This window comes from Paramormyrops kingsleyae, chromosome 3 (genome assembly GCF_048594095.1).
Source record: "Paramormyrops kingsleyae isolate MSU_618 chromosome 3, PKINGS_0.4, whole genome shotgun sequence".
NCBI classification, from domain to species: domain Eukaryota; kingdom Metazoa; phylum Chordata; class Actinopteri; order Osteoglossiformes; family Mormyridae; genus Paramormyrops; species Paramormyrops kingsleyae.
The window spans coordinates 13,687,423-13,712,747 of record NC_132799.1 but is presented as its reverse complement, the minus strand read 5'-3'; the positions used below and the strand labels follow the sequence as shown (position 1 = coordinate 13,712,747).

The 25,325-nt window shown below is 50.3% G+C and overlaps 2 protein-coding genes across 7 annotated transcripts; both read left to right on the top strand.

The window, feature by feature from the left end:
• Positions 1-938: 938 nt before the first annotated feature.
• Positions 939-13,832, top strand: LOC111849570 (LIM domain-binding protein 1-like). Of its 5 annotated transcripts, none has more exons than XM_072709655.1 (12): positions 939-1,109; positions 1,998-2,098; positions 5,970-6,072; positions 6,484-6,528; positions 6,649-6,724; positions 6,803-6,905; positions 6,990-7,162; positions 8,916-9,038; positions 9,125-9,208; positions 10,243-10,366; positions 10,470-10,618; positions 11,222-13,832. In XM_072709655.1, exons 2-12 carry the CDS (start codon positions 2,071-2,073, stop codon positions 11,450-11,452), a joined length of 1,239 nt encoding a protein of 412 aa, XP_072565756.1. In that variant the 5' UTR covers positions 939-1,109; positions 1,998-2,070; the 3' UTR covers positions 11,453-13,832. The 5 variants fall into 5 exon arrangements, with proteins under 5 accessions (XP_072565756.1, XP_072565757.1, XP_072565759.1 ...); XM_072709656.1 differs by having other exon boundaries at positions 940-1,109; positions 10,470-10,612; XM_072709658.1 differs by having other exon boundaries at positions 940-1,109; positions 12,099-13,832.
• Positions 13,833-15,045: 1,213 nt separating this feature from the next.
• prom2 (prominin 2) lies at positions 15,046-25,189 on the top strand. 2 transcript variants are annotated; one of them, XM_023822605.2, is made up of 24 exons: positions 15,047-15,312; positions 16,447-16,688; positions 18,606-18,667; positions 18,811-19,016; positions 19,124-19,244; positions 19,338-19,401; positions 19,497-19,586; positions 19,839-20,026; positions 20,445-20,519; positions 20,592-20,655; positions 20,738-20,894; positions 20,976-21,128; positions 21,301-21,424; positions 21,555-21,643; positions 21,762-21,846; positions 21,924-22,067; positions 22,359-22,424; positions 22,505-22,597; positions 23,581-23,634; positions 23,802-23,882; positions 23,999-24,067; positions 24,232-24,321; positions 24,425-24,537; positions 24,631-25,189. In XM_023822605.2, the coding sequence occupies exons 2-24, from the start codon at positions 16,466-16,468 to the stop codon at positions 24,674-24,676; spliced, it is 2,457 nt and encodes an 818-aa protein (XP_023678373.2). In that variant the 5' UTR covers positions 15,047-15,312; positions 16,447-16,465; the 3' UTR covers positions 24,677-25,189. The 2 variants fall into 2 exon arrangements, 1 of the variants encoding a protein (XP_023678373.2); XR_011989486.1 differs by having other exon boundaries at positions 15,046-15,312; positions 23,999-24,321; positions 24,631-24,658.
• Positions 25,190-25,325: the final 136 nt, after the last annotated feature.

Here is a 25,325-nt window from a genome sequence, read left to right as displayed (position 1 = left end):
CTATGACACTATAAACTGCTTGAATCTGTGGATGACAAGCCTTGGGACGGGCAGAGATTCATCGTTAAGGAGGACCTCATTAAGGCAGGCCTGCAAGCTATGTCAGGCAGACTTGGGCTGACATTCAAAGCGTTCACTGCCTTTTTGCTTCTTTGGAAAGTCCTGGGTTTGTTATTTTTGCACACAGACTCAAGATGGACTGTCAGTTCAGAGCATTACGATGCTGCTGGGCTCTTCATATTCGCTCCTCCCCAGGCCACCTGCCAAGCATACCCAGAAACCTACATTATATTAGCCTAGTTTTGCTGTCATCTGGAGAAGAATCTGGTTGATTCATCAGTTTGTGTACTTTTTTTTTTTTTTAAAGAAAAAAAAAAACAATAGAATAAAAGAAAAGGAGAAGACTTGTTATCCAGAATTTTTGAGTATACCTGTATACAGATGATCGCCAAACAGCAGCAGCCTTGTGCTACAGTTGTTGCCATCATCGCTAGATATAGGTCACATTTAGAATATGGGTCAGTTTTCCTCAGGAAGCTGCAGATAGATATTTTTGATCCCCTATGAGGTATCAGAGATGATGTGTTCATCTACCCCAGAACCTTCAGGTTCACCGGCAGACCCGACCTCACACAGGAGGCTGGTCCACTATGCAGGGAAACTTTCATTCCTTCAGTGCTGTAGCCTCTTCTCTGGGAGCAGTAACCACAACAGGGGCATTTACGGTTAGCCAGACCCCTGGGGGCGCCCATCCCCCCCCCCCCCCCCCCCCCCCCCGCCGCCCCCAGGCCTGGTCTAGGCGACCCTGGGGACCTGCGGAGCGAAGCCCTCTGCTGTCGCTAGCTCAGACAGCATAATGCCCTGCCTTGTGTGCCCTGCGCCCTGGCTGCTCTGCCGTTACCATGGCGACAGTGCCCTCTCTGGGTACGTTGGCTGAGAAGTTGCTCTATTGCTGCGTCATATCTGTTCCAGTGGGTCTGGGAGCCATCTCCCTCTCATCCTCTATTTCTTGCCTTGTGAAGGGTTTCATCACTCTGCTCGACGGGAGCAACCGGACCACTGGAGATACAGGAGCACCGGGGACAGAGGGGTCCTGACATCACTCCGAGGTTTGTAGCTATCACGCATTTAAATGACACTTATTTTGTGTGCTTTGTATATAGTGAACTGCTTTGTCTGATGCGTGGAGGTGTGTGCGTAAGAGAGAGAGAGAAAGAGAGAGAGATAAATCTCTCATCCCTCGGACCCCGCTGATGAACGGTGTAGGTAAAAGGCAGAGGGTGTGTGGCCGTGTTTATGTACGTGTGTGTGAGCCCGGGAAAGCGAGCGGGAACGCTATTCAGCCTGACGGTGAGCGAGAGTAGGGCCATCTTTGTTGTCAGAGGTGCACTTACATGCTTGAGCGTGTGAGAGAATCTGCGAGGCATCTTACTGGAGTCTCAGTGATGACACGCTCCCTTCCTCCAAGCACAATTCTCTTCCTCCTGCTTTTAGCAGGCAGGCAGAAGCACCAAAGATAGTAACAGATAGTCGCTGGGTATAAGGGTTTCCCTAGACACTACAGAGAGGACATTCCCCCTTTCCTGGAGAGCCTTTTGTCTTCCTTTCTTGCTGATGAGCAGCAGGCAGAGGCACTAATGAGAGGCTAGAGCCTGGCCTTGCAGAGAGAAGGCGGTGACAGAAGATCCCAGGTGTGACTGGAGTAGAGACGTGAGCCGCACTGGGACTTTGAGTTCAACGTGAAAACACTGCTGGGATTTCACAAGCTGAACATTGTGTGTAATCTCCCTGTGCATGCTCTGTCTTTCCCTGTTTACATCTGTCAGCTCTCCCTCTCTTCTTATTTCATCCTTCTATCATTGTCACATTTTTCATATTAATGGGTCAGACAACAGAAACACAAATCCTTCTGTGGAATTCTCAGATGGTTTCCATTTCCTAACCCTGTCTTCATGTTTTAGTGACTGCCCTGCCTCCTGTCTGACTCTGTCCCTCAGAGCAAGTTCATGCTAACGGATCGAGGGGGGGGAGCCGCTATTCCATTCTGACCAGGGCCCATCATGTGAGAAGATGTCAGGAGGTAGCTGCTCATGCCCCGGTGAGTGTCTCTCCCCTACACTGCGCATCAGTGCACCAGCTATCTACTGCCCTCTGGAAATGCCCGGGACTCAGGGGGGCTGTGGGGTAGCGTGACTGCCCAGCAGAACATCGAATGCATCCCCTGCATTAGCTTTTATGGCTCTTGCAGACAGTGCTCCATTCAGAAAGCAAACAGAAAGCTGAAGTCCAGAACAAAGAGGGAGGAATGTGAGCTTATGTGAGAACTGGTGCAGCGTCAGAGGGGGAGGGGATCTCTGGCTAGGGAGAGTGCTAAGACCACCTTTTGACAGTTTAGTGTTGACCTTGTGGGTTTGATCCTCTACATACAGCCTTTGTGAACAGGCTGGTATATTTTTGTATGTTTTCATGCTTTTATTTCACTTAGTTTAGTCACAGTGTTTACCTTGGGTGTATGATGTGTGTACACAGGTATCCTGTGTCCTTCTGTGTCCGACATAGACTGTGTTTAGGAGGGATGCCTCAAATGCTGCCATGCAAAGCAGTTAGGGTTGGGGTTAGCCCAGTGAGCTGGGTAAGGGCATGAAGGTTATCCCAAGACTTGATTTACTAACTCTGATCTGCCTGAAGTCTGTGTACCAAGTATAGTCAGCATGAGAACAGGACATATTCATTCTCCCATAACAATAACAACACAGCTAATTCGGTAGTGTCTTCATTTTCCCTTTTGTCTGTAACTAGTAACAGGTCTTCCCAGCTATCAGCTACAGGTCCTCACTATGATACTGAGAACTCCCGAAGAAGATGCTTGTTTTAACAAAACTGGTGGGGCAGGTTCACTGACCGTGACTTGATATTACAAGCAGCCAGAAGGTGGAACTGCTGCTGCAACCGGCGCAGGTCTGAAAAGCTGCCTCTGTAACTTTCATTTGGCATAGAGTTAGCGCTGCAGCCCTGGACTCCACTTGGGGCCTTGTTGCCCCCCCCCCCAAATGCTTTTGGGAATCCAGGAATGGGGGGAGGACTGGGGCAGTAACAGAATATGTCCCAGCTGATTAATTGGGTTGCACGTTGGTGGACAGTGGTGCATGTGTGGCCCCATAGGCACATTTTACAGAACGGCACCAGGTTTTCTGTACATGTCCTGCCTCCGGAAAGGCTTGAAGATGATGCACTTTTGAACACTTGAGCACCAGAGCCTTAGCAGCTGTTTGCTTTTCTGATTTTTGGACTCTAGTGATTGTCTGAGGAGACATGATATTATCTATCTCTAGGAATAAATTGCTTCAGTGCCAGGGATACCAGAAATGTGAGGACCAGATCGGAAACGGAGATTTGCATGAAGACTTTGAGCAAAACTTCACTGTACTTTATAAACCTAGTTTTTATGTGCCAGCTGGATCAGTCTGCGTGAAGATGCTGTGATAGTTTCAATGTGTGTCAGCCAGGATTGCCAACTTTGGTCAGCTGGCCGGAATTAAATTTTCAATTCGATTCAAGTCTGCACTTATGCAGTCCTATTTACATTTGTGCAACAGTATTATTACCTTGCAATAGTCTGTTGGGTTTGCAAACTACTAAACACTTTGATGTAGCTAATTTTAGGTTTAAAATGGAATAATATAGATTTGCCATAAGATGTCTTGCCTGAGCCTGATAATCTGAAAGCATGAGATGTGAGTGCGTTGGCAACCCAGGCATTACACACACATAGGTGTGCGTTTGACACAAATAATGGCTGTGAGGGGCAGCTCTAAATACCAGTAAATATTTTCCATGTTTTCCAGAAAACACTTTTCATTTGTGAAACACTGATCGCGAGTAGTTTGACGGCGAGTAGGCAGCACGCCACCGGCCTCTCTGTGCCTTTGGCTGTAATGTAAGCCGCCCGTCCCGCTGGGTTAGTGTGGAAGGGCTGGCGGCCGTCTCCTGTCTCCGGAACACGGGGGAGGGTAGGGGCTCCGAGCGACTGGTGAGAGAGGGGAGCAGGGAGCTGCAGCGGCTTTCAGAGAGGGGAGCCACTGAGAGCAGCAGGGACAGGAGGAGGGCCTACCGCCATTGTTCATGTCTGTCCGGGAACAAAGAGCTGGCCGAGCTGCGCACCGCTGTACGCCGTGGCTTCGGGCTGGGAGGACGGACCGCGGACTGCGAGCACGCGTCGGCGTCCCTGCAGCTTCATAAATAAATACTTACATAGAAAGTAAAACAGAGAAGGGAGGTTTCGGGTGGACGCCGCTGGACCAGGCTGGGAACCGAGCGCCGTAATCCCGCTTCTCCACAGGTACCGCGTCCGGTTCGCCGTCCCGTCTGTCGGCCTCACGCTGTTCCTGTGTTTATAATTATAAATGGCCTATTATGAATTTCTGCAATGAGAAGCGGCGATTTTTTGTTAGCACGGTAGCTAAACGACATATTTATAGATGAAGCCTTGGATTGTATCAGGCCTAAGTCGGGTTTGGACTTGATTATTGTCGCTTCCCCCCGCGATCTGAGCCACAGTCCGGTGTTATAGGTACTTCGGTTACTCTGTTATCCGTATTACAGTCCCTGTGTTATCTGCATCTTGGTCCCCTCTATCGCTGTTATAGTCCCCGTTTCATCGGTCCCTCGGTACCCCGCTATCCGTGCCAAAACTCCAGTTTTACTTCTGTCCAGCTATCGGTACATACCCTCCGAATTAACTGTATCGGTTCATACACCTCATGTTACCTGTATTTCAGTCCCTCGCTATCGGTTCATACACCCCGTGTTACCTGTATCTCAGCCCCTCGCTATCGGTTCATACACCCCATGTTACCTGTATCTCAGTCCCCAGCTATCAGTGCATACACCTCACGTTACCTGTACCTCGCCCCCCCCCTCTCGGTGCATACACCCCACATTACTTATATCTCAGTCCCCCACTGTTGGTTCATACACCCTGTGTTACCTGTATCTCAGTCCCCCCCTGTCGGTTCATACACCCCACATTACCTGTATCTCAGTCCCTCGCTATCGGTTCATACACCCCATGTTAGCAGTATCTCAGTCCCCAGCTATCAGTGCATACACCTCACGTTACCTGTATCTCAGTCCCCAGCTATCAGTGCATACACCTCACGTTACCTGTATCTCAGTCCCCAGCTATCAGTGCATACACTCCACATTACCTGTATCTCAGTCCTCCGCTATCAGTGCATACACTCCACATCACCTGTATCTCAGTCCCCAGCTATCAGTGCATACACCTCACATTACCTGTATCTCAGTCCCCAGCTATCGGTGCATACACCTCACGTTACCTGTATCTCAGTCCCCAGCTATCAGTGCATACACCTCACGTTACCTGTACCTTGGCACCCACTATCGGTGCATACACCTCACGTTACCTGTATCTCAGTCCCCAGCTATCAGTGCATACACCTCACGTTACCTGTACCTTGGCACCCACTATCGGTGCATACACCCCACGTTACCTATATCTCAGTCCCCCGCTATCGGTGCAGGCACCCTATGTTACCTGTATCTCGCCCCCCCAGCTATTGGTGCATACACCCCACGTTACACGTCACGTTACCTTTATCTTGGTCCGCCCACTATCGGTGCTACAGTCCCCGTTTTATCTGTACCTCAGTTTTACTTGTACCCCGCAATCAGTGAATACAAGGAGTGACAGTCCCTGTGTTGTTAACAAGTACTTCTCTGTATTGTCCCTGGTGTGGCTTCGGTATGATTATTGTTGCTACTGTACTATACTATAATAATCAGAATGCTATCATTATTCACTAATTGCGCTTGAGACTGCCTATGATACCCTGTGCCGTGGTGGTGTGGATGACTGAAGGCCCTGTGGTGAATGTGGCACACAGTCCTCATCAGTCAAGCATCCCCCTAACTCAATGTCCTGTTTCTCTGTCACACTTTGACTACAGGCTGTTCCTCAAAGTCATTCAAGCTGTACTCTCCAAAGGAGCCCCCGAACGGCACTGCCTTTCCACCCTTTCACCCAGGCAGCATGCTGGACCGGGACGTGGGGTATGTCTCCTCTTCCACTGGGATACTGGAAAGCAGCAGAGCCAGAGCACAGGCTTGTCTGCAATATAACCATGAGCAGCAGGTGGCCTAGAGCAGTGTTTCCCAACCTGGTCCTTAGGGACCCCCAGACAGTCCCGTGAGCTGGGAGGGAGCAAAAATATGAACTTCCAGGCCAGGGAGCTGGGAGGGAGCAAAAATATGGGGGTCCCCGAGGAGCAGGTTGGGAAACACGGGGATCGAGATTCAGGTGGTTCTAAAGATGTTAGTTAAATGCATGGCATGCAATGCTGGATGAGTTCATGAAAAGAAACACATCCCAGCAGACATGGACATGAGACAGTGATCCTGTGCTGGAGATACGATGTATGGCTTCTCATGCCTGCTAATGACTGTGGTTGCTTCTCTTTGCAGTCCCACCCCAATGTACCCTCCCGCATACCTGGAACCGGGCTTAGGGTGAGTTTGCTACCTATGAAATGATGGCCGTGAACTGCTGGCTGCTCATATTGTTACTGTGCTTGTAGTCATTGACACAGTGCAGGTCCTGAGTGATGACCAAGACCTATTCTCCCATAGGAGGCACACGCCTTATGGCAACCAGACAGACTGCAGGATGTTCGAGCTCAACAAGAGGCTCCAGAACTGGACAGAGGTGAGGATTCGGGCCCTGCTTTGGTCTCCCTGAGCTCCACTGCTAGGGGACTTCATGGCTGTCTGCTTCTTACTGCAGGAATGTGATAACCTGTGGTGGGACGCCTTCACGACAGAGTTCTTTGAGGACGATGCCATGCTGACCATCACCTTCTGCTTGGAGGATGGCCTAAAACGATACAGTAAGATCCCTCGCCTCATCTCCCCGTCCTTGGATCTGGTCCCCGCAGCTCATGGGTCACAGCTGTCCTCTCTTTCCCCCTCAGCCATCGGCAGGACGCTGATCCCGCGTTATTTCCGCAGCATTTTCGAAGGCGGTGCCACTGAGCTCTACTATGTCCTGAAACACCCCAAGGAGTCATTTCACAACAGTTTTGTGTCTCTGGACTGTGACCAGTGCACCATGGTGACACAGAATGGCAAGCCTATGTTCACGCAGGTGAGGCATTCACAGCCGGTTTGACTGGCTCCCTGTGTGCAGGGCGAGTTTGTTGTTTCTGGAGCCCAACTTAAAAAGTCACCCACCCCCCCAGTTTAGTCACTGTTTGTGGCCAACAGGGGGGCCCCAAACCCCGGGGACTCCATGCACACATTGATTGATGGTAAACATCGTTGCAGCGCGTATGATTGGCCAGTAATCAATCATCCTCCAGCTTAGCACAGGCCTCCCTTACGTGTACCTACATCTTTTAGATTTTAAGCACAAATATGTTAGGTCAATATAAGCACAGCAGGCAGGATTGCATATGGAAGAATGTAGAGGAGTCACAATTACTCGATTATTAAAAAGCCTTGACTAAAATGTTCATTCTCGATTACTTGGCAATACGAGGGAAGGAAGACGGAGCATATAGGATGAGGGACCAAATAAAGAGCAAAAGCATCATTTGTGTGCAAGCACCTTACATTAATAGTGAATGATGCAGTGGTTTGTCAGCATTGCAAAGCAGAACTTAAATATCACCTCACACAGGACTGCAATGCAAATACATCTTAAAAGAAATTCAGGTTTGATGGACTCACCCAATAATACAGGGTTAGCCATGGGTATGTCTAGCCTCTTGAAGTAGCCTAGCCTGTCTTGTCATCACTTTGACTTAAATTATTTTGCTTATTGTGATTCCTGTATGTAAAAATAATCGCTGCTAAAATGAAGGTTAGCCTTGTCGCTTAGCCACATCATTTTACATAATCCATAATAACCATTTAATTATTTTTGATAACATTTTGTTTTGAATAGTGCTGACCAATACTAGAAAAAAATTACATTGCGATATTTAGAAGTTGAAAATTAACTATATAGCCAAATAGATCTTATCTACCAATGGTTAGTCAAATAGGTTGGTGGCTTTGCCGTGAGTTGTGCCAACAGACACAAAGCAGAGCCGACAGATTTGCTTTTGTTCAATATTGTCTCTATGGAATTCAAAATATTTAAGAATAATGTATAAGAAGAATTGTCTTTTTGTGTCCAGTTCTTGTTTGCTTTTTTCCTCTTTACTCAATTTTGTTTAATTTCTCACAAATGCACTGTACAGTCTGTGAGCGGTTCAAACAGCAAGGACGGGAACGGCTATGACTGTCTCGGAGATTGCGTGCAGTGCTCAAGCGAAAGCAGCGGCGATTAACTTTAGACTGTTTTTCTGTAAACTTATGCTAGATAATGCTGAAAAGGAACCATCATTAAAATTGCAAAGCTTGCCAAGTTTGGTTTCCTCAGACCAAGTAGAAATATTTTAGTGGAGCTTATTTATGGCTTGAACCCACAGATCATCGTGGTCCTTGCAGTGTGATGATTGCATGTGCATGAAATGCCATGTTGATATAAACATCGCATATCATTCAAGCCTAGTGGTAGAGTGGCGCACTGGGTAGTACTGTCGCCGCACCCCACCGCTTTGTGTGTGTGGAGTTTGCATGTTCACCCTGCGTGTGGCTGCCTTTTCAGCAGATCCACTGATTTCCTTATACTGTCTAAAAGCATTACACTTAAGTGAACTGGAGCGTGTGACTGAGTGTGCACCCTGCAATGTGCGGTCGGTTCCTGCTTTGTGCCAGTTGCAATGTCTAATATTATACTTAAATGATTATTTAATGAATTGTCAGCTTAATCTGTAGATTACCTGATTATTGATATAATCGGCAGTGACAGTCCAAGATGTATGTTAATCTTTGTGTGGCGCCCCCTGCAGGTGTGTGTGGAGGGCCGCCTCTACCTGGAGTTCATGTTTGACGACATGATGAGGATCAAGACGTGGCACTTCAGCATCCGCCAGCACAGAGAGATAGTGCCCCGCAGTGTCCTGGCCATGCACGTGAGAGAGGCCGCCCCTGCCACCACACACTCGGACACTGTGAGGCCCGGCACACCCCCGTAACCCGGCTGTGATCTTTGCCACAGGCCCAGGACCCTCAGATGCTGGACCAGCTGTCTAAAAACATCACGCGCTGCGGCTTGTCCAACTCCACGCTCAATTACCTCCGGGTGAGTTTAAACCTACAGGAGAAGACCCACCTGTATGTCTCACATGCAGAAATCTTTCATCTGTTAGACACTTTTTATTCAATTATCATTCTTTTAACTCTCTTAGGCAAAGATGCCATTTTACTGATTCTTTAAAAGATGTTTTTAATAAAGCTTAGCCGGAAGCTTTAGACTTTTTATCAAAAGCTACTCTTAAGAATCTTATTTGCACTGTAATATTTTGTAGTTATTTATGTAGTAAGTACTTTTTGGGTTATTTAATCTGTTGTAATATTCCTATACACTCACCATGAATATAGCCCTAGTTGCTGGCACGGTGTTAAAAGTCAATAAGTAACCTGTAGGGGAGTTGGTCCTGCTTCTGTCCACACCGAGTGATGAATGGTCCTTACATTGCCCATTTGAATAATGTCACATGTTCATTACATCTGAACCTGAGACCTGGAAGCGTGCTGGGTATCTACTGTTGTGTTGCTCTAGTTAAGGTGAAACATTTAGTTCACAGTGCTGCCATTATCCTTCCACACTGTGGTAATACTGTGAAACTCTATCTGTGTGTGTCTGCGTACATCTGCATACATTTCTATGTGTTCGTTTTTGGATGTTGCATCTTGTGTCTGCATTTGTCTGTGTGCATTTGCGTCCAATTGCCTTTCTGTCTGCTTGTCTTCATTTGCATTCATCTGCATCCGTTTCTGTTTGTCTGCTATTGGATGTCTGTATGTGCATCTGTGTGTTTGTTGGCATGCATCTTCATTCCCATGTGTCTGTGTCTGCACATGTCTGCATATATCTGTGCACTTATGCATCTGCATTTGTATGTGTGTATGTGCGCATCTGCATTTGTATTGCTTTTCTGGCTACGTGTCTGCGTATGTCTTCATTTGCATTCACCTGCGTGTGCATATGTCTTTATATGTCTGCGTCTGCATTCGCCTTGGCTGTGTATGCATACATTTGCGTCCGTGTGCTTTCCGTGTCGGTATTTCGCTTTGTGCGTGCGTGTGTCTGCGTGTGCATGCGTGTCCCCGCAGCTCTGTGTGATCCTGGAGCCCATGCAGGAGCTGATGTCTCGACACAAGACGTACAGCCTGAGCCCCCGGGATTGTTTGAAGACCTGCCTGTTCCAGAAGTGGCAGAGGATGGTGGCCCCCCCAGGTGAGAGAGGCAGGTGGGCGAGCAAGAAGAAGGGAGGAGGGAGGCCCGGCATAGAGCTCCGTGAGAATGAGCGAGGGTCCTGACGGCTGTATTGTGCCCGCAGCGGAGCCGGCCAGGCAGCCCCCCAGCAAGCGCAGGAAGCGTAAGATGTCCGGGGGCAGCACTGTCAGTGGAGGAGGGGCAGCCAACAGCAACAGCGGCGGCAAGAAGAAGAGCCCAGGAGGGGGCTTTCCGCTGTCCAGCCAGGTACCTGTAAGCATCGCCTTCCCCCATCTTGGCCGGCAGGGCCACACACGGCATGGCGGGGGGGCGCGGGAGGGGGGGGGGCGGTCTGGCCCGAGCTCTGAGCATCATGGCGACCTGATGGCTTCTTGCCTCGACTCAGTGATGCGTCCTTAGGGATGATGTCAGGATATCAGCCGTTGATGGGTGACCGCTGGTCACATGACTACCGTGGTGGGGCTGCTGCTTCCATCCGGTGAGGGTGAGCCTGCTCCCGTGGCAGCTCGGGGGGAGGGGGGCTCAGAGGCACAGGGGTGACCCAGTGGGAGTCACCCTGCAGAGGCACCCGACCAGGCTGTGAAATACGCGTTTGGATGTGAGCGTGTTGGACGGACCGGCCAAGAACTGTGGCAATGCGTTGGGGGTGGGGGGGGGGGGTGCCCCCTAGTGGAAGTAGGGCCTTACTTCTCCTTGAAGGGTCTCTGATGGGCTGTAGCTCCATCCTACAGCCAGGCCATCATTTCCTAACACGGAGACTCAGGTGCGGGTAGCTATAGCTAGCAGCCGCGCCTGGCCCCAGCTCCCCCCCCCCGGAGGGGTAATGTGTGCGGCCCTTCCTGTGCCCTCCTGCAGGACGTGATGGTGGTGGGGGAGCCCACTCTGATGGGGGGGGAGTTCGGGGACGAGGACGAGCGTCTGATCACTCGGCTGGAGAACACGCAGTTTGACGCAGCCAACGGCATCGACGACGAGGACAGTTTCAACAGCTCCCCCGCGCTGGGTGTCGGCAGCCCCTGGAACAGCAAGAACCCGTCCAGCCAGGAAAGCAAGAGTGACAAGCCCACGTCACAGGCGTCCCAGTAACTGGGAGCGCAGGGCCATGTAGGGACAGCTCGGTATATTCTATGACCTTCAGAATCCTACTCGAGAAGTGGTGCTCAACTCCGCCTCCCCCCGCGTTCTGTCCAGTGGTCTCTCCCTAGTCGGTATCGGGAAGTGTGATGGGGACACGGGTGGCTTCCCCGCGAAATGGTGTTCTTAGGTCTCTCCTCCAGTGGGTTTCGGCTGTTGATTCTGGTCGTTAATATCTTCTGGCTGCGTGTGATGAATTCTTACTGCAGGTTCCTTCTGACTCTGGGCTCATAGTAGTTTCGTATAGAGCGGCCCCCCCCCAGGCTGATCTCAGACCTGTGATTGGGCCTCTTTTATGGAGCTGGCTCCCATCGGGCTGATCTCAGACCTGAGATCGGGGCCTCTTGTATGGAGCTGGCTCCCATTAGGCTGATCTCAGACCTGTGATCGGGTCTCTCATACGGAGCTGGCTCCCATCAGCCTGATCTCAGAGCTGTGGCAGGTTCTTGTTCCAACCCTGAGTGTTTGCTTCCTGTTGTCACCATGGGGCTGATGCCTGCCCTCCCCCCCACCTGTTTTCTTGTGCATTTGAAAGAATTGTGTGCAACTTTAGGGTACAGACGTTCAGTTTTTAAAAATCCAATTATTTGTTTTGTAGGACCTGGTTGGAACAAAAACCTGTACAGGGGCGGAGCTTGAGGACCGGAGTTGAGCAGCACTGCCTTAAATGTTAGAAATTGGCGTGAGCAGTAGCGTGTTCAGGTGCCGGTTCGCTACCTGCCTCCACTCCATTCCGGACGCGTTACACACGGCGTGCAGGGAAGTGGGTTCATTCCTTATGTCTTATTGCTTTCTTATTTTTGTAACTCTTTTTAAAAGAATCCAACAAGCGGACAAAAAAATACCCCTTAATATTCTTTGCACTGTTTTGCTGTATCATTAATCTATTTTCCTATGAATTTTTTTTTTTCCATTTTAGTCCCGATTGTCAAATCGTGGAACGTTAGCGACTTCTAACTGGAAAATAAAACTATATAAATATGTAACTCTTAATGCGAGGATTTTGTATCATGATTATGTTGTCGTTCCTGTTATTGTTGTTATCATTTTGCAGTAACTGTCATTACTCAGATGTAAATGTGCCCCCCCTCCCCCCTCCCACCTCCCAGTTGGGATTTCCTGCTGCTTCAGTTCGGCTCCGGTTTGGACCGGCTGACGTTGCCATAGCTACGGACAGCCTGGTGTCGGGGTGGGCTGTCTCTCTGGTCTGTGTAGCAGAATGATGGCCAGGCATCGCTACCGTGTTGGTGGAATTTTAGTGTGCTGCAGTAGCCGGTAAGCTCATGGGAGTTTTACTTACGCAAAAATGTTCTGAGGGCTGAAGGAACAATAATTGGTTCAAAGAGAGATCCAATTAAATTGTAAAGGAGGTGGGTCCAAGCAACTACAGGAGGAGGGACCAGGACATCTGATTGGTTGGTCCCACCTCCTCTAGTAGCTTCTACCCACCTCCTTTACAATTTAATTGGATCTCTCTTTCTGAACCACTCATTGTTCCTTCTGCCCTCAGAACATTTATGTGTAAGTAAAACTCCCATGAGCAGCCTGTAAGTGCAGCCTACACACAGCAGCATAAATGGCTGTCTAGTTGCCACCTTCATGACACTTTCCTGTTATCCTGTTTGTTTCTTCAGTCTCCTCAGAGAGCCCCTTACATTACTTAGGACTTCCTGATGCTGTGTGTGTATATTTATTGTTTTTTTTTTTAGTACTGTAACTCACTGTGTTTCTGCATAGAGCGCCGTGGCCCCCCCTGTACCACCAGGAAGGCGCCACACAGTCGCAAGGGTACAGCCCCTGTTCATGTTGTACGTTTAACATCCGTTTAATCAGCCCTTTACATGTGTCGTTCTGTATGTATCTGGGTTTTGTGTGTCACTGGTTTAGCAATTTCTCCTTATTAGGGACCTTGTCTGCTACTTGGCCCAGAGTATTTGAATATCATGTCCATGTAAGCATCGATGTACATTAGCATTTTTATGGTTGAGTTTTTGCAATAATTAACTCAAGTCTTTGTTCACTTCTTTGTAAGTTAATTGTATGCGGGCGGTGCACTGTTCAGCCTGGTGAGTACTGCCGCAGGACACCAGAGGGCACATAAAACCCAGCCTGCGGATACAAATATTTATGGGTCACTGAATTCAGAGGAATAATCTCACCTGTGTTTGAGACTCTTTTACAGAGTGCTGAGTTTCCCTTTTACAAATGTGTAGGTATTATTGTACCACATTTTAAGCTCAAACTGCCCTTTGCTATAGTCTATATTATTTTGCTTAGGTTCTGCCATTGGTAATTTATGTATGGTACCAATAAATATTTCCCTTTTACTACACATATTCTCTGCAGTTTGATTCTTTTTGTGTTAATACTTTTGCCTAAGGTGTGTGCGTGTGCGTGTGTGTGTGTGTCTGTCTGGTGGGATACGATGCAGGTGAGTTACCTGGTGTCTGGATGTGTGTAGATCACTGTTTCCCAATCTGGTCCTCTGGGACCCACAGCCGATCCACATTTTTGCTCCCTCCAAGCTCCTGGTAGGTGGAATGTCTGTGGGTCCCCGAGGTTTATGAAACACTGGTGTAGAAGACAGACAGCCACAGATGGTATAGTTCACAGTTTACTTCAGTATTGGATGGAGTCGGAACTGAGACTGACACACTGCTGTGTGCGGAGATGGCCGGATTATTCCACGTTTTACTGCTTAGAGTTTAGGCCTGTTCTTTTAGGTAAACCTCACATTAGAAATTGAGGCCCTACGTCACTGTGGGGAGGAAGCTGAGTAGTGGAAGTTTCAGCATGGCCCAGTCTCTGCTAAGGTGACTAACCTTCATCATGGTGAGGAGACTCTACCAGGAACTCCAACTGGGATCAGAACCTTGTGACCCTGAATCATTCATTAACTTTTTGTATAAGGCCGGTTAAACCGCTACTGCTCGTCAGGAAATATGCTTCAAGAAATGCATGCCTAACATACCCAAACACTGATCGTCTGGGTGTGCTGTGGGGGTGGATCATTGGTGTTTGGGGAAGTACTCTGGGACTGATTAGATGACCCTGAGCTGGCCTGGCCCTGGTCCAGTGCTACAAAACAATTGTGATACGGAGCGATGTGTGGCTGAGCCGGCTTGGACCTTGTGCGAGACCATGATCAGAAGGTCCATCAGAAGGCCCGTGAGTTTAACCCTCAGCCCCAGTTGCTCCTAGGCCTGGGCGACCTTGCTCTATGAATTGTATGTTGCTTTAAGCAAAAGCATCTGCTCAATAAATGTAAATAGATTTTTTAAATCACAGCGTACACATAGAAAGGCCGAACCCTCCCACACTTCTCACATCCACATATATGTGCCATGTCAGTGCATGTTTACCAAGTCCTTGCATCCAGGTAAAATGGTAAAATAACACAAATGTTGACTCAAGAAGCAGGATCTGGGGCTCATACATCAGTTTTACAGCTTGTGCTTTGGGCAGAGCGGTACGTCTCCATGCTTGGTTTGGGAGGGTCCCATGGAGGCTGTGGGAGGCGCCTGCCTTGGGACGAGGTGACTGCCACTATTTAGGTCTGTCACCGACTCTGCTGCCTGCATCCACGTCTCTCCCTTTCCAGCCCCTGCCCAACCCTCACCCCCCTGCTTCTCTCTTTCATACAGCTGTGACCCTCCCTCTATCCCTCCCTTCAGTTAATCCACGCTGGTCTAAAAAGAGGCGAATTACACTTCTCTTAATACTGTCTCAGATTTCTGGTAGGCAGAGCACGCACACCTGTGGGATCCCGGACACCCTTCTCCTCCAACCGGTCTCCTCGCAAGGGGAAGCAGGTAAGACGCTGTGCGGAGCCGGGTTTGCATAGCGAGTTAGCGGTCTCTCTTTTAAACTGTCCTGCGGTCGTGTGTGGTTCTGTTGTGGCCCAGGGCAGTCGCCGTCTGGCTGGCAATAAGGGTATAAATTTCCCAGGCTTCAGGGAAAATTTTTCCAATAAACAACATGCGTCGTTCCAGGTTATGAAGTAAATATTTTAACTGATTAGTCACTTTTTATGGCCCTATGTATAATTTTGTGTTAGATGGTCTGATTATGATTCTGAAGTAGTAAAAATGTAAACTGTAATGCAGGCACTCAGGTTTACAGTATTACGACTATCCCGGTTTGTGTGGTGAGTAGCGCACATTTTTATGGTTCTTATGCCTCTGGTAATTCATGGGAATGAAGGACCTACCGTGACTAGAAATGTTGTAGAAAAAATTCAGATTAAATGATTTCTGAACAACTAAATCAAGCACATTCATTCATTGTATTTAGTGAAAAATCATCATGAGAAGTGAAGGTGTATAAACATGTTTAAACATTCCAGCTAATCCTGTTTAATTAGCCAACAGTGTCAGGAAAAGTACCCTGGAAGGTCCTTTCTGTCCAGAAACAAACACAGCCTGCTTCAGTTGGTGTCTCGACATCTCCCGTGTGGCCTTCAGGGGGCAATGTTTGCACAGCTGCTTGCGCGTGTAGACAGTGATCATTGGCAGCCGTTGATGTGCCCATCCATCCACCTCTGACCTGCGCCTCGTCCACTCAGGGGCTCATTAAGGGTCGCCTTGGAGATCTAGCTCACCCCCCCGCTGGTTTACCAAGTCATCTGAATGACTCTTGGGGCGACAAGTGTGGCTGATGAGAGTAACCAGACGGTCATCTCGTCCCAGTACCAATTTCATGTTTTCTGACTACTTTTGAGGGCTCATGTAAGCTTAGATGAAAGGGCAGCATACGTTTGTATTGTTAAACCAACATGAGGCCAAATCAATAAAGATAAATAAAATAAATACAGGCGTGAGTGTCCCTGAAGCCTGGGAACGTATCATTAATGGGAGCAGAGTGTAGCTGATTAGCTGAGAATCAGGGCTGCATGCTGCTGACTGTGTGTGTGTGTGTGTGTGTGTGTGTGTGTGTGTGTCACAAAGGCCCAGATCAGTGTCCCTGATGGCACCGACACCAAGTGTGCTGTGGTGTCTGCTGGGAGTTCTCATCCCACAGCAATGCCTGGCACAGTGGCTCCCCGCCAGTTGCCCCACCGTGCCCAGGCACAGGACGCTAGATGGTGTCCAATACCTGCCGGAGGTCAGGCCAGACCCCCGCATCAGCTTCATGGATGGATTCGTCCACAGCTTCCTTGGCACGGTCCAGCCAAACCGCTTCCCCACAGGTGAGCTCTGGGCCGCATCGCTTCATAGAGTCTCCAAAGCGAAACGTGGGTCAAAAGGGTCTCTCTCCTGCCTCCAGACCCTGTGAGGGGGGGCATGGACAGGCAGGACGCGTGTGTCAGCTCTGAGGACAGCGCGACCTCGCAGTTGGCCTGCCAGCATAATCCAGAAAGGCAGTACGTGCAGGTGCATCCTGACACGCAGCTTTCTGTGACACGTCACGGCTGGATGGTTTTCACACTGCTTTCGGTGGTTAGGTTCTGCTGCCAACGAAACACAAGCACCTGAACCACGCTGAGCACATCACGGCAGGGAGCCTGCCAAAGCGAGCCCAGCGTCCGGCTCTCTGACGAAAATCAGGCCATTGCTTCGTCTCCCTCTCTGACGTGCAGAGAACCTGCTTCCTGCATCACACAGGCCGCTGCTTTGCCAGAACTTCCACACCCTCCTTCAATATCACAGCTGAGGGATTTAGGGCTCTTCACTCATTTGTGAAATTAAGTTTAGCATTTCATTGTGCTGCTTTGCAGGCCAAAAACATGCTGAGGTTGATTGGAGTTACCAAATTGCCCTTAGGTGTGATTGTGTGGGTGCGCGGTGTGTGAATGTGCCCTGTGATGGGCGGGGGCCCCATCCTGAGGTGTCTCCTCCCTTGCGCCCGTAGCCTGTGGAATAGGCTCCGGACCACCGGCAACCTGGAATAGGACATATGGTCTCAGAAAATGGATGGATGGATAGATAGATGTGCTGCTTACAATTCTTTACTGTCTATCGAAAGCTTCAGCCTGTTTTAAGTTTAATGCCCATAGGCCAATTTGCAAGCAGATTGAAATGCTTTTCCATCCATCTTCCAGCTGTTCATCTTAGTTCCTCATAGGCCACATGGTATCATTCGTGTTGTGGGTTTTATGATTGTATTTGTATTTTTAAATTGGCAATGCAAAATAAAATAGGGGAGGGCTGGGGGGGCTGCCAGTGATGTGTGTGACCCTGCCAGCCACGATTCTGCATGCAGGCCTCAGATGCGGCTCCAAGGAAGCCCAGCACTGCCAATAACAGCTGTGTACAGGTAGCTGGGATCATAGAACTTCCTCATGTAAATGGACACCCAGGAATGTCGAGCTTGGACACAATAGGGCATTGTGCATACTGTGGTAACACCCAGACCCATGCATAGAGCCCTCTTTGCCCTCTGGGTCAGATGCTGGCCCGGTTTGCCTCAGATCCATTAGACAGGGTGGAATGAACAGTGACCAGTATATACCGGGAGGCTGTTGGCGATGTCATGTGATGTGATGTCATGTGATGTGACGTCATGTGATCACAGTGATGTCATGTGATGCCTGAAGACTGAAATGTATCTGGACAATGGGGAAAAGATCATGTTTGAAGCTGGGCTTGCGCTGCGTGTGAAGTATCTGTAGCTGACAAAAGGGTTTCTCACCATCAGCTGTGGAGTGAAATTGAGTCTGTTCAGGCCTATGACTGGGGTAGCTCGATGGGAATCCACCATGCTTTTATGGATGGAGGAGAATCCTGGGGCCACCAGCTGTACTGACGTGTATAAAGAGATGTTGGGTGGGATCTCCAGCGCAGAGCTGCTCCGTACAGGATGGCTCATGGGAATCTTACTTACACAAAAATGTTCTGAGGGCAGAGCAATAAAAATGATTGGTTCAAAGAGATAACCAATCAGATTGTAGAGGAGGAGGGTCCAAGCAACTAGAGGGGGCGGGACCAAGCAATCAGATAATTTTTCTTTCTGTCCTCAGAACATTTTTGTGTAAGTAAAATTCCCATGAGTTGCATGATACCTTCATAGTCATCTTGCTGAGGCAGATAAGTCTCCATTTCTATAGTGATGTCAAGGAGGGGGAATTGGGCTGCTGGACGCTGACACTGTATCTTCCTGTTCTCAGAACTGCTCCGGATCGCGCTGAACGATCACAGCAAGTTGCAGAATCAGGAGACCATCAGACAGGTGGGTCTGGCTGGACCCATCTTGGGGGCGCCCGTTGTCAAACACATACGACACTCTCAGGGTCGCCCTCAGTCAGGCATCACGGGACTGGCGAGGGCCAGGGTGAGGGTGTGATGCTCACTGTCGTGGGTCTCAACCCCCAGGTTCTACGCTACGAGGCAGGCTTCCTCATCTGCGTCGCCATTGGCCTCCTCTACGTCTTCCTGATGCCTCTGGCCGGCTTGTGCTTGGCCTGCTGCCGTTGCTATGGTAACTGTGGAGGTCACATGTATCAAGAGCAGAGTCCGGACATCAACAAATGGAGGAGGGGCCTGTACAGGGCCACACTGTTCACTACTGTCATCATCCTGTGAGCATTACACTGATGAGTATGTGCGTGCGTGTGTGTGTATGAGAGACGGAGAGAGAGAGCGATACTGCCCCCTGCTGGCTCTCTGACGACCTGTTTCTGCTCAGGGCAGGAAACGTCTGCATGTTCTACAGTAACCATTCCATGTCCGTTGCCATGAGCCGTGCTCCGTCAGGCATCAAGGGTGCCATGAGCAACGTCCAGACCTACCTGTCTGCTCTCCTGCAGGTTCTTCCATTGTCTCGCCGAAACAGCAGGGGGCGGTAAGCAGCACGCAGGTAAGTGATACTTTACTCACCTGTCTCTGTCTTTGTGAACCAGCAAATTAACACCGTGGTGAATGAGAGCCTCGCAACCCTGGACGAGATGGGGGCCAACCTGACCGGTATGTGTGCTGGGCTGCTGAAGGACCCATGACCGCCTTGGGGTGGCGCTGTGTCACCCCTCATCACCTCTCTTCATTTGATCCCCAAAACCCAGACCTTGGTCCGTCACTGGGAACAGATATCCAGCAGAGCTTCAGGGAGCATCTGTCCGGCGCTCTGCTCTCTGTGCGCCAGATGTCTCAAGGTACCGGCATGAGAAAGCTGCCTTATTGGGTGTTCTTGGTACAATCTATGTATATATCTATATATATATGTGTGTGTGTGTAAATTCTGTTTCTAAAAACACTGAACATCTTATGTGTATCACAAGCAGCATCCGTAACAGACAGGAACTGTCTACCATCACGTTCAGAGGAACTGTGATCTCGGTGACACACACTCCCTGGTGTCACCGCCAGTCTTTGTCTGTCCCCTCTCTCTGGCCCTGTTGTCACAGCGGTGAACGTGACCAGCCACAGCTTGGCCCGACTCAGCGGCACACTGCAGGAGCTCCAGCCCAAAGTGCGCCACCTGCAGGCCAGCCTGCGGACTGTGGGGAGCAGCATCAACTTGACTCTGCACAACGCCAACTTCACCGGCCTGCTGCCCCGGCTGGGCGCCATCAGCGTGGACGTCAGCTTCGCGGTGAGCCCTGCTGCCGCCCCCATTTCAGGAAGCCCCCCTCCCCTGAACACACACACAAAACAGGAAACGCCTGCAGTGGTGATCTGCCCCGGTTGGATGGGCTCTGCTGGGCTATTCTTTGTGGCACAGGGGGGGGGGTCCGTGTCCTCTGGGCCACAAAGCCTCTGAGGCAGTAATTAAAGGCCCAGGGAGCCCCCGGGGACCATGGGGGGTGGGGCACAGTGTCATGCGCGCTCGTCTATTTGCTTTCGACAAACTCAGATATAACCTTTTCTTTAAAATCATTTTGTCTTATAAAAGTTTTAGTGGTTTGCATTAAATTAATTGTAGGTTTTTTTGTTTAGTGACCGATCATCACTTCATTCCTAATGATGCTCAATGCTCTGCTTCTCTGACCCCCGGTCTGCATCTTCTCCAGACGCCGAACCTGACAAAGCTCCAGTCTGTCATGGACCACTTGCTCAGCATGAACATGGATGCCGGGTTTAACGCTGTAAGTACATCATGCGCCCTCAGTAATGGCCGCCGTGTTACGCCCTAAACGGTATGCTGCTCCATGTCTCAGGGAGAGGACTTCCTGCGAGGGATTCCCCAGCGGGTGTCCAATGTGACCAGAACCTCAGTTCAGAGTGAGTCGAGCCACCTCCCCTCGCCCCCCCTCCCCACCCACCCAGCCTGGTCACCTGACACGGGCTCCATCACTTCACATAGGTGTGAAGCGCCAGTTGGAGAACATCAAAGATCAGATCTCCCAGATGTCCAAGAGGTTCCCCACGCAGGTCTTGTCGGACGTGTCCGTGCTGCTACAGGCCACCACCCACTCCATCGAGACCGCCACCCCTGTCGTGCAGACGGCAGATAAATACAGGTCCATGCTCGGTCACGTGGCGCCCCGAGTCTCCCTGCCGCTGGCTTCAGCTGTTGACCCCTGCTGTGGCCTTGTCTGCAGGTGGATCACATGCCTGGTTCTCTGCTGTGTGGTTCTGCTGGTGGTGGTGTGTAACGCACTCGGGCTGCTGCTGGGTCCGCTGGGACTGCGGCCTAAAGTGGACCCGACTGAACGCTCCAGTACGGCCAACTGTGCGGGGCTCTTCTTCATGGCGTGAGTGGCTGACATCTCCACAAATCCACAAAGCTCTCTGCCTCAAGCATAGCCACTGGCACTGGGAGGCCCACAGAGGGCAGGCTGATGGATGGGCGATGGAGGAGTGATGGACGGGTGATGGGTGGATGATGGGTGGGTGACAGGACTGACAGGTTCCTTGCTGTTGCAGAGGTGCGGGCCTCAGCTTCCTGTTTGGCTGGATCCTAATGCTGGTGGTCACCATCCCCTTCCTGATAGGGGGGAATGTGTACGCATTGCTGTGTGTTCCCATCCACAACCAGGAGCTGTTCCAGGTAACACCCCGTCTATGTGTGTGACCCTCAGTCTGTGCCTATAACCCTCCTGTGCATGTCACCCTCCCCAATCTGTGTGTGTGACTCCCCCAGTCTTTGTATAGGTAATTCCCCCATCTTTTTTACACAGATCATTGAGACTCCAGGGCTGATTCCAAGGGTCCCCCTATCTCAGCTGCAAGACCTAAAAACCAACGTCTCCCTCAGTGACGTCTACAGGTGAGACCGGGCATCTGGGCAGGTTCTGCATCTCAGTGAGGCCTTTTGTGGATTAATAAGATCCCTTCAGATTGCCGGGTGAAGCTGTGTAGCTGAACCCTCGTCTTCCTGCTTCCAGCGACTGCCATCAGAACAGCTCCCTGTGGAACGCCTTGCGCCTACAGGACGTGTTCGATCTCGACGATATCTTCAACGTGACCGAGGTGAGAGCCTGAGTCCTAACCCATGCCCGGGACGCCTGCTGCCCATGTCACATGGCTGTGCCCCCCCTCCCTGACAGTACGCCGAGCAAATCAAGAGGCAGTTTTTCGAAAGGAACATCACCTTGAACAGTGTCAGCTTCCTGAAGCCGGATCTGCGGAAGCAGCTGTTTGGCTTGTCCACTGTGTCAGAGGCTGTGGACCCGGGGGCCATCTCCCAGCAGGTGCGCCGTGGTCACAGGGAGCACCCCCCCCCCCCCCTTCCCCCCCCCCCCGAATAGGCTGACACTATATCCCAGTCTCCCAATGGCTCTTGGGAGCTTTACTTATACAAAAAGCAACTAGAGGAGGCAGAACCAACCAATCAGATGTCTTGGTCCCACCTTCTGTACAATCTGATTGGTTATCTCTCTCTAAACCAATCATTTTGCGGTCTGCTGTTAGAACATTTTTGCATAGGTAAAAGTTCCATGAGCCTCCTAGTGACCAACTTCCTCAACATGTTTCCTTTGCAGATTGATTTCCTTTCCAACATATCCCTGAACAAGATTGCAGACATGCTGGATCAGTTACGTAACACTGTGAGTGATATGCATCTTGCCTCCTAGGAGCAGGGGGGCCAGCCCTGATCCTAACACCCCCTCCTTCTCTCTCCCTGCAGTCAGGCAGCACTGTGAGCATGGAGCTGCTGGAAGAGGCCTCTAGGCTGAGAGAGATCCAGTTCAGCATCAGCGAGGACATCATGCCAGACGCGGTGTGTTGATGGGTCTAGAAGGGCAGCACATGGTTGCCTGTCCTCTGACAATGCCTGGGGACTGTTTGGTGATATGACCACACCCATACGGACATGGCCGCCCCCACATGCATGTGACCACACCCATACGGACATGGCCGCCCCCACATGCATGTGACCACACCCATACGGACATGGCCGCCCCCACATGCATGTGACCACACCCATACGGACATGGCCGCCCCCACATGCATGTGACCACACCCATACGGACATGGCCGCCCCCACATGCATGTGACCACACCCATACGGACATGGCCGCCCCCACATGGATGTGACCACACCCATACGGACATGGCCGCCCCCACATGGATGTGACCACACCCATACGGACATGGCCGCCCCCACATGGATGTGACCACACCCATACGGACATGGCCGCCCCCACATGGATGTGACCACACCCATACGGACATGGCCGCCCCCACATGGATGTGACCACACCCATACGGACATGACCGCCCCGACATGCATGTGACCACACCCATACGGACATGGCCGCCCCCACATGGATGTGACCACACCCATACGGACATGGCTGCCCCTACATGGATTTGACCACACCCATACGGACATGGCTGCCCCTACATGGATGTGACCACACCCATACGGACATGGCTGCCCCTACATGGATGTGACCACACCCATACGGACATGGCTGCCCCGACATGCTTGTGACCACACCCATGCATGCCCCCAGATGGGCACCATTTCTATTATTGTTTATCAGTTAATACTTTGGGAAACTAAAGCAGGGTGTATCTTAATATGGCTCTGGGTCTAAAGCTGCCTATCAGGACACAGCAATCAGAAAGCCTGGCACCAGATTGGGCCTTTATATCAGGAGCAGCCTGGAGGTTATTAGGATGCAGATTCCCCAGAGACTCTGCTTCTGTGTTAAAAGTCTGAAGACCATGACCAGTCCATGCATTTCTACCTTCCAGAGGGATCTCAACTCCACCCTCCATGGTCTCTTGGCCACCTGTGCACAAGTAAATGTGAGTGTGACCCTCCATCTTTGTTCTACTTCTGTGGGCTATATGAACAATGTGACAGGTGTGAGATGTTCTTTGCTTAGCTGTACCTACAGGGGTCGGCCATCAGGGGGCAGACTGCTTTTCCCCAGAGGGTTCACGCCTGCCCCTTTCTCGCCCATTTCCCTAAGAGCACCATGGAAACTGGTCTGGTTGAACTGGAAAATGCTCAGAAATTCCTGGACATCAACGCCTCAGTGATAGTAAACGCTGTGAGTGTGCTAAGACGCTAAAAATAAACTCCTTCAGGAGTTGATCGGGTAATAGATCAGCTTTATTTATGATGGTCAACAGGCTGAATTTTGACTTGATTTTTTTTTTTGTGAAGAACTGCCGCAGATTCCTGGATTGTCAGATGCAATATTTTACAGCATTTGCTGACTGGGCAAAAACAACAGTAGGTCACCCCTCTCTAACCTGGATCTGTCATGTTAAGGCCTTTCTCTGCTCCAGAACCGCCACCTGGCTTATTTGGATCGTAGGTAATCCAGCTTGTACCAGGAGCACTTCATGGTGCAGTCTGGAGGTGGAATTGCTGTCCCTGGGTCGTTTTGTCCTCAGGTCACCCAGGAAGTGGGCTGCTGTGGGCCAGTGGCTGGGGCTCTGGACTCCTTGGAGGTGGTGGCTTGTTCCTACCTGGTGGATTCTCTGGTAAGAGCACATGGGGTGACCTCTGGAGAACCGGGACATGCTGTTAGCTGTGGCAAATCCTTCTGTGCTCAGATAAACGTCTACCTGACCCCCCCCCCCCCAGAATGCCTTCTGGTTTAGCCTGGGCTGGTGCCTGATCTTCCTCATTTCCAGCATCATCTTCTCTATAAAGCTGGCCAAGTTCTACAGGAGGATGAAATACACCGACACATTTGAGTGAGTATCAGGGTCTGCACCTTCAGGTCTGTAGGCCGGTGTCTGCATCTCGGTTCTCACAGCCGCCCCACCCCATATTCCCTGTGCCCCCAGGGATGACATCCAGCTGACACAAATCCCCCAGGCCCCGTACAGCTGATGGGCCCACCTGATGCTGCAGGGGTCCAGTCATGGTCTGGGACCACAGGCACCACCTGGTGAATACTGCCTAAGACCAGGAGACTCACAAGCACTGATATGTTGCCACAGCCCCCAGGCTCCCAGACCTCTGTACACGTTTCTTATGGCTCCCTGCAAGGCCAGTAGACAGACCTCATTATGGGTTAATTCTAGCGTTGAGGTTGGCCCAGTCCCCAATTTTACCTTGTTTACTTGTGCAATATCTTGCTAGGGTTAGCATTCTCTATAAGAAGATTTGTATCAAACAGGAGTAGAATATTAGAAAATGATTAAAGCATTTCTGTGGTTTTTCCATGGTGTATGCAATATTTTTTATAAATACCAGAAATAAAAATGCAACCACCCTTTTTCTTACCTTTAATTAAATACGATTTGTTTTAGAGTGACCATGTTTGCACAGCCAGCTAAAATCACGGCCATTGTTTTGTATAGCATTAAAATGCTGCGCTATTAAAGTGAGATGTGAAAGGTGTGCCCCTAGTGGAGATCCGAGGTATTTACAACACTGGTCTGATTGGTCCGTCACCGGTGAAGTACGGGACCTGTCTGGTGTCACTTCCCGAGCCCCTCCTATTATATACAATCATGTGCACCATGCAATTTTCACA